The 8,975-nt window shown below is 44.9% G+C and overlaps 1 protein-coding gene across 4 annotated transcripts; it reads left to right on the top strand.

Moving 5' to 3' along the window:
- The first annotated feature begins 1,910 nt into the window (after positions 1-1,910).
- ENSA (endosulfine alpha) lies at positions 1,911-8,667 on the top strand. Of its 4 annotated transcripts, none has more exons than XM_087443813.1 (4): positions 1,912-2,092; positions 3,755-3,901; positions 5,443-5,609; positions 8,397-8,667. In XM_087443813.1, exons 1-4 carry the CDS (start codon positions 2,036-2,038, stop codon positions 8,410-8,412), a joined length of 387 nt encoding a protein of 128 aa, XP_087299939.1. In that variant the 5' UTR covers positions 1,912-2,035; the 3' UTR covers positions 8,413-8,667. The 4 variants fall into 4 exon arrangements, with proteins under 4 accessions (XP_087299943.1, XP_087299939.1, XP_087299956.1 ...); XM_004435967.3 differs by having other exon boundaries at positions 1,914-2,092; positions 3,776-3,901; XM_087443817.1 differs by lacking the exon at positions 8,397-8,667 and having other exon boundaries at positions 1,911-2,092; positions 5,443-7,629.
- Positions 8,668-8,975: the final 308 nt, after the last annotated feature.

The raw sequence follows: 8,975 nt of genomic DNA on the forward strand, positions 1-8,975 counted from the left end.
TTTTACTTATATTTATGTGAAGAAGCCAAAATTTTATTCATTTTATTCAAATTCTACTTTTCTCCCAACCTCCAGATCTATATTTCCTAGAACCCTAGAATTTCAGATATGGAGATCTCAGAGGTCATTTAGCTTTAAGTCTTCATTGACTGGATATCTCCACCAAATGGCTCACTAGCTTTTAAAAAGTCAATGTTTTCAAAATTGAACACCTCATTTTCTGTCTGCTTCCAATTCCATTCCCAAATTGACTTCTCTTCCTGAATTTATTGCTTCTACAAATAGTCAACTTGAGGCACACAGCCTCCTCATTCCCTATATTCAATCGGCTGCTAATTTAGCGGATTCCATTGCCACAGACTCTCTCAATTAGGTTCATTGTTTTCTATTCTAAACTACCACATTTCTAGTTTAAATCCTAATTATCTCCCACCTAGAGTATTGCAGTGGACTCCTGCCTAGACTGCCCACCTCTAGTATCTTTCTACTTGGAATTCTGAATTATCTTTATTCATTACCATCAGATTAATCTTCCTAAAGAGCAGTTCTGATCTCCACTCTCTAGTCTAAAAACCTGAATTGTCTTTCTTGGATTACTAAATTATTCACAAGTTCCTTATCCTGGCATTTGAAGCCCTCCATGTTCTGGACTCAGTTCTGTTTTTCTAGCCTTCATGCTGTGCCCATCACCTTGAATACCCTTCCTTCCTTTGTCTTTACCTGGTAAACTCATAAGTTCTTTAAAGCTTATTTCAAATACCACCTCAGTCATGAAGTGTTTTTTTTTTAGTCCCTAAACTGAATATGAACATTCCTTTGAACCCCTATAGCACTGTAATAACACTTTTATTTCAGTGCTTACCAGATTTTGCCTTGTATGAGAATAATCTGTGTATTCCAGTGCTTCTCAAACTTTTCCATTAGAAGTGCACCTAATTATACAGAAAAATGAACAGATATGCCCAAGGCTATTTATCACAAGAAGTTCCCCAGAAAATTAAAATTTAATATGAATTTTTCAGTGTTACTAGTATTAGACTGTTTTTAATATAAAAATGCCATGCTTTTTGACTAACACTCCAGGAAAATATGTCTACTTAATCTTGGGGATTTAGGGTACCCCTGGCACACTGTGAAAACTCTCCTCACACGCCCACTAAACTAAGCTTTGCAGGGACAGAGACTGCTTTACCATATACGTATCCTCTGTAAAACTAATATAGTACCATCTACAAACAGTCGCTCAAGAAATATTGTTGAACTGCGACTCAGGATAGGTTAACTACATAGTGTTAACTATATTTATCAAATGTTTACCATGTACCTAGAACTGCGCTGTTTCAAGGAGGTTGGTCCTCACGGGATGACCTTGAACAAAATAAAACTGTACGTAAGAGTTAAATCGTGGAACGTAAACCGTTTATGTTCTGCACGACTCGGGTTGGGGACTCAGTCTCTCCGCTCCACACACCAAATGACACATCGGAATAGTATTGAGTACCACTTTAAAGTCCATTCTGACCTCCAAATTATTTTCTGGAGATCGATAATTTTCTGCTGACACTGGGCAAAGCTTAATCCGCTCCACCTGAAAATAAAAGGTTTACATCTCTGCGCCCTCCAGTTTGAAGTTCAGTAAAGCCTCCCAGGCGCCGGGCGGTGGAAATGAAGGACGTCGGATCCCACCAAAGGAGCAAAAATGCCAAAGCTAGCAGCACCGCCCCCTAACATCCCCCACGGGCTTCCAATTGGTCCTTGTGCCTCACTCTCTTTCCAGATTGGTGTTCCAGCCTGCCCGTAAAACCCACCTTTAGCCAGCGCCTATTGGTAGATAGTTACGTCATTGCCTCAGCTATCCTATTCCCATTGGCTACCATGCGAAGGGGCGGTCGCAACGTCATAGGCAAGGGCCGCCATTTTGACTGAGCAATCCTAGTGACAGGAGCCGAGGCAGCAGCGCAGGTTGTCCCCGTTTCCCCTCCCCCTTCCCTTCTCCGGTTGACTTCCCGGGGCCCCTACACTACACAGTCCCGCCATGTCCCAGAAACAAGAAGAGGAGAACCCTGCGGAGGAGACCGGCGAGGAGAAGCAGGTGAATCGGAGAGGGTGCGGGCGGGCGAGCCGAGGGCGACCGTGATGGGGCGGGAGACGGTCTCCCTCCAGTGCGGATTGGTCGCCATGGTCTCAGGCTCTGCAGGGGTTGGCCACCTCTTGCGTCACGCAGGGTGAGCCTCAGCACGGCGTGCTGCCTTGGCGCTGGTTAGTTGGGTCGGTTGTCAGTCAGTGCCTACCCTTCCTGATTGGCCAATAAGCCTACCGCTGAACTCAGTAAAGCTGTGCTATAATTGGCTGAGCTCGGGTGTGGGGCGGGTGTTTGGATAGACTGGGTGAATGAAAGGGGGCTGGTGGTCCCCGGGATGCGACGTGTGTTACTGATTAGTAGGGGTAAATGACCCCACAGCCAGGCTGGGGCCCGCATGCTAAATCCTCAGAAAGATGCAGGTCCAGGTAAAGACGCTTAAAAAGGAGCAGCACTGGGGGAAGGGAGAAGAGTAATTATTATCATGGCTAGTTTAAGGTGGCAACTTTCTCTAGAGACCTATTTTTGATGATTGAGGATGGTCTGTTGCCCACCTTCTATGAGGACCGAACAAGATTGAAGAAGACTGGAGTTCTATACAGAATAACGGAGGTTTAACCTAGAAAAGACGCCAAGAGAGTCGTGACAAGAAAGACGCTACCCTATACCCCCCAGACTTCCGTGGTAGTGAGACTTAGTTCACCCGCAATTCTGTGATGAAAACACGCCAAATAAACCTGGGGTTTGTATTTATAACATTTAGTACTGGGCTCAGGGGTTCATGAAATACACCTGGTGTTATATCTGTGCCCGATTTTCAAGGGAAGGGAGTGTAATTTCACTAAATAAGGAGCCACAAATTGGCTTTAGGTCCTTTAAAAAAAGTCATTAAAGAAAAGGGCAGCGGAGCCCACAAAAGACAAGAAGAAAGTAACAACATGGGAGGTTCTGCAGGCTAATTGAGCTCTTGGCATGTTCCCCAAACTTCCATCGCTTGCCCTACTAGGGAAAGTGTTGATTTTTTGGCAGAAACTCGTGGGTAAATACTAGTGAACCTACTGTATCTTTATTTTCCTGAGGTTAAAAACAGTGTTATTTTCGTTTCTGTTTACCCATCACCTTCCTACCACAATGTTTATGGAAATGCTGAAGCGATGCTGTCCCATTACTAAGGTGGAGATTTCTGGAAAAGGCTGCATAGCTCGTAGCCTCCTCCACAGAAAGACTTTTCAGATGACTATCTTTGACTTTGAATAAGGAGGGAACATCTCAGCAGAATTATCCCTTTTGATTTCCTATTTGACCTGTACTGTGTGTTAGGGACAGCCAGGGAACTTTCTTGCTCATCTTGTATCACCAGAAGCCCTGCTAGCTTTCTGTCTTCTGTGCTGAGTGAGCAATGGCTCGCTCTGTGATTAGAGTATTGTGTTTAGGTATTTAACCCAGTACTCACAGGTCACTGAGGTGGTTCCCTGGACATAGCATGAGAAGCAGCTTATCTTTTTCTTCTCCCAGTACAGTCATCTTAGCTTTAGGGATTTGAACAAAGGTCTAGCTTTATTTAAGAGCAGAGTGGAGACAGCATGTTTACAAGTGGGTAGATCTCCAGGAAAAGTTGATAATATAAAGGTTATCAGATATTAGAAGTAGTTGCTTCTCTGTCTTTAATTTTAGTGGCCCGTTTGTTTCCTCCAGGACACACAGGAGAAAGAAGGTATGCTGCCTGAGAGAGCTGAGGAGGCAAAGCTAAAGGCCAAATATCCAAGCCTAGGACAAAAGCCTGGAGGCTCCGACTTCCTTATGAAGAGACTCCAGAAAGGGGTATGGAGCTCAATCTTACTCTCTGACTTTGGAGCTAAAGGGGGCTTTGGGGATGAGATCTATAGAGAGTCTACTAAAGACTGATCTGGAGGGCCGGCCCCGTGGCTTAGTGGTTAAGTGCGCGCGCTCCGCTGCTGGCGGCCCGGGTTTGGATCCTGGGCGCACACCGACGCACCGCTTCTCCAGCCATGCTGAGGCCGTGTCCCACATACAGCAACTAGAAGGGTGTGGGGCTATGACATACAACAATCTACTGGGGCTTTGGGGGGAAAATAAATAAATAAAATCTTTAAAAAAAAAAAAAAAAGACTGATCTGGAGGTTTTGTTGTTGGGCAGTGGTAGAGAGGAATTAGAAACTTGTAAAGAGCAAGCAAGGCAAGTTATTGTCAATCCCTGATATGGTATCAGTTATCTTCTGTTTCCCATATAGGAAATTAAGGCTTAATGTCGGGGCATTTGGGTATGGGGAGTTGGGGGAATGAGGCAAGGATGTTGGAGGCTGGCATGCTGACTGCCCCCAGGCATTTGCCTGTTTGGATGCTGAGAGTTCTAGGACTGCACTTTTAGGATTAGAGCTAAATTTGGGGGTGCATCATTTCAGAAAAAGATCAAACTATCTGTCCTACAGAACTCCTCAACTTGAAATGAACAGTGGATTTCTTCAGACTCTTGAATTTAGCACCAGACATTAACTATACTCCCTCAAGAGACTTATTTTTCCTGTCCAGAGTGGTCCTCCTCACCAAGGGAGAGTCTACCTTCATAGCCATGTAGCTCCTGATCAGGTTTCTCAGTCCCCAGAGGTACCTAAAGCTGACTGAGGGATTGTAAGTCATTAAACTGGAGTGTGGTCCTCTGTGTGGATGAAATGGAGAGGGAAACAGATCCCTGTGGAGAATCTTAGTTATTGAGTCTTAGTCACAGATGATGATGTGATGCTGATTTGCACTTTACCTTGCTGTAGGCAAGGCAAGCGTGGGCAAGCTGTCACAGCCATGGAACATGTGTGGGAGTGGTGGGAGTCAGAGAGAAAGTACATTATCCTCACGAACAAGCCCAGTTTCTATTCATGGTCCGAGAGAATAAATTTTAATTTTGAGGTTGTTGGCTTGAGGTTGATCTCCTGCTGATTGCTAGGATAGCCCCAGATTGAGCCTTCTGTATTCTTACTCACTTCTGTTTCCCCCGCACCAAGCCCATTGGAGGCTAATAGGTCCTCAGCAAGCCTTTATGAATAAAGTCAGTAATTTGTTTGAACCATCCTGTACTGCTGGGGCTACAAAGGATGTAAGGGCTATCTCTTAACTCCAAAAATCTATACTCCTAGCTGGGAAATTGCTTACATACCGAAAAAGCCAGAATGCATTGGGGAGAAGACATAAGTAAATGTGATTAATGCTAAGCTATGTATGCATGAGATTAATCAAAGAAGACTTGAAAGATCTGAGCGTGGATGGGTGTACATAATGGATGTGAGTCTCCTTGCTTTTGAGGAAGGCCAGAGCTCCTCACTCACCTAAACCTCTCTCTTGTGTCTTAGCAAAAGTACTTTGACTCAGGAGACTACAACATGGCCAAAGCCAAGATGAAGAATAAGCAGCTGCCAAGTGCAGGACCAGACAAGAACCTGGTGACTGGTGACCACATCCCCACCCCACAGGATCTGCCCCAGAGAAAGTCCTCGCTCGTCACCAGCAAGCTTGCGGGGTAACCTGGGCCCCCCTTCTCCTCCCCTTCCTCACCCACTGGACTTTTATATATCATAGGCAGGGATGGAATGGGCACCTAGTTAGATCTTCTCAGCTTGCTAGCCAGAAATGACTGTGATTCTGCTGGGGGCTGCTGAGAAGGTAATGTGAGTTGAAGAGGGGGTCTGAGTTCATTTCTTTGGTTAAATTAAGATTTCCACACCCTCATTGTAGCCCAGGTAGGGGCCCAGAAATAGGAGACTAGGATTGGATAATGCTGCAAACTCTCTTTTTCTTTTGTATGAAAAACTGGGGAGATGTGATTTCTCCTTTTGGAAGAGACTATCCCCAGATTAGTTAGGCTAAGCCTTGGGAATAATATGGTGGCTTTAACATCCCAAGGCTAACCTGACAGAGTTGGGATAGGTAGATTGATTGAGATCTGTTTTCTGTGCTTCTAAGTGTTTTGTCCCTTAGGCTGCTATTGCTTCATGTTTCCATTATGGCAGGTTTAGAGAATCTTCAAAAAGAAAAACTGATTTGCTTGCCTAAAACTACAACGCTCACTTAACCTCCCTTACTTAGTCAATGTCTCTTACAGTTTGCCCTGGCTCTTAAATAATGTAAATAGATTGGAGAACAGTATTCACATACAATGGGCACCTTCTCTCTCTCTTCCAGCATGTTGCTTTTGAAAGTATCAGGGGATAGTGGAAAGAGCACTGGTTTAGGAGTCAAGATATCTGGGTTCTAATTCTACTCAGTCTCAGCAGAACTGATGTGTAACCTCAGTCAAGTCATTTAACCTCTCTGGATTTCTGTTTCCTCATTTGTAAAATAGAGTTGAATATAGATAAGATTGATTCTGAGTTTTAAATCCTGTAACTGCCAACTGAAAAGCTCTGTGCTATTCATTGTAAAACTAAAGTGAGGAAGGCCCATGGGTGAGCCTACAGAGGGGAACCATCTGAAGACTACATGGGGAGAGAGGAAGTTGACATTTGGGGGTTATGAATTCAGGCAAGAGGGCCTTATAAGTATTATGATTTTGAGGGTCAAGAAAAAAAAATTCTAAGAAGCTAGCCATGGAAGCTTCTTGCCTCTGCCCCCACCCACTTTCCTGGCTTACAATGTAGGCCTTCGCTGCTAAAAAGCTGCTCTTGCAGCTGAGCTGTAGGCCTGAGGAAACATGCTCAGTCATGCACGTGTGGAGTCCCACATTTCAGATGTAATCCAATGCCAGGTGTATTGTTAGGGAGACAAGAGGAGAAGGGATGATTTGAGCTAGCCTCCGGGGCTTAACACTACTGCAGGGCAGGAGCAGCAGGTTCTTAGGAGATGATTCACTCTGGAGGAAGCTAGAGAAGGTGGTTAGGGAGAGAGAAGAGGAACACTGAGAAATTTCTGCCTTCGTGGAGCTCAGTAACCCAGCTCCTGTGTGAGGAGAAGTAGCAATACTGATTGGTGAACAGGTAGAGGGAGGGGATTGCAGGTGGCCAGCATCTTCAATCGAGTTACCACTAGCTGGGCCTGAACCTTACTGAATGCAGCCTGCTAGTTATGACGGAGAGGGCCAGGGAGAGAACTGTTCAAGAGAGCAAGAGTGTGTAATCCTCTCTTGTCCTCTCACCTCACCAATTCTGAGAGGCCAAACACTTGACCCGATGAGAATGACTGATGAACTTGCTGATGCGCACGTGGGGAGATGGTGTGCGTATATACTTCTCTCTTGACTGGCCATTCACTTTTCAGGCTATCATTCAGATTGGATAGGAAAAAAGTTGGTGAGGAAGGAATGGAGAGAGCAGGATCCCTGGATTCCCTGGCCCCCACACTCCCTGTCACTTATAATTGTATATAATTTTTGTGTTTCTTGCTCCATTTCCTCATGCTGTCTTCCTTAGTCTAAAGTCCATGTGGGAAGGGGAAAATGCTGAACATCCTTGTATAGTTTCCTCAACTGTCCCAGCCATGCTGTACATAGATATGTCATGTTATTATATATATAAATATATATATAATTTTGTACGTTTTCTTCATCTCCGATCTTCTCGAATTTTGTACTTTTTTCTTTTCTGTCTGAGCTGCTTTCTCTATTGGTCAGTTTGAATACTCAAGACAGGTCACAATGAGTCTCGTTTTTAGGAAGGAATAGAAGAAATAGGGAGATCAGAAAAACTGTTGGTCTCGTTCTCCACCTGGTTATTTTCAAGGCTAAGGAAAAAAAAAAAAACAACTACATTCTGTATTTGCCACCTGTTTCCACAGCATGAAGTACATAGCTTCCATGGCAAATAAGAATCATTTCAAAATCCAAATCCAAATCGCTTTGATTAAACCTAGCTTATTAAATCCACTCAAAACAACCTGTGTGTTGTCTGGCCCTGGCCTCCACACGGTCACCACTTCATCACTGTGTGCTCCCAGTCAGTCTCCACCCCTGCAAGTGGCTGTGGCCAGGCCTCTGAAACTGAGCCTGCTCTGAGCCAGGCAGCTTACACCCCTGCAAAGCTCCAGTTATTTTGATCTTGTCCAAAGAATTGTTTTTCTGTCTTTGTTTTCATGATATCTCCAAAAGACAGAGAACATTTTGTTTTGTGGATAGGAAAAGACTGAAAGTCTCTCTCTCTCTTTTTTTTTTCCCCCCACAACTTTATGGATAGGATTGAAGCATATGCCACTAAGCCTAATGATTGAATGATTGTTAAGTGTGAAAGAGTGATGGGGTAGAGACTGGGATGGAACTGAGAGTTTTTTCCCTTATTACTTGACTGTTTTCTTTTTCTTCTTCTGTGTTCGTCTGCAGTGGCCAAGTTGAATGATGCTGCCCGGGGCTCCACCAGATCCTGAGACGCTGCCCCCCTGGGTCCTTTGCTTGCTCCTGCCCCTTCCTGCTTTTGCAGCCAGGGGTCAGGAGGTGGCTCGGGCGCGGGCTGGAGAGGCAGAAGCCCCTGCCCGTCGGTGTCCCAGCGCATGGAGCCCCTTGGGCTGAGCACCAAGACCTTGAACCTTTTTTGTTTTTCTTTTTTTCCAAATAACTGTTGGGAGAAATCTCAGTGAAATTCTGGGGGTGGGGGTGGGGGATTGAGGGCGGGGGTGGGAGATTTGGGGGAATATGAATTAGGGCTTGGAGTTGATAAAAACTTTCCTGACTATCCTCCTTCTTGACCATATGGCTGGTGTGGGGTGGGTATGAGGGGGAGGAAGTGGAGCAGACTAAAGATGAGGGGTTCTAATTCAGCTCTGTGGAAAAATGCCTTGTTTGCTTGGATGTGGCTGGGGATCTGGTGTCAGATAAAAGAAACTGTCCATCTAAATATGACAGATGCACACAGTTCCTCTGGTTCTGCAGAGCAAGCTGAGAACTCAATTAATGTTAATTGTT

Source organism: Ceratotherium simum, chromosome 2, assembly GCF_057802395.1.
Source record: "Ceratotherium simum simum isolate JZ-2026a chromosome 2, ASM5780239v1, whole genome shotgun sequence".
NCBI classification, from domain to species: domain Eukaryota; kingdom Metazoa; phylum Chordata; class Mammalia; order Perissodactyla; family Rhinocerotidae; genus Ceratotherium; species Ceratotherium simum.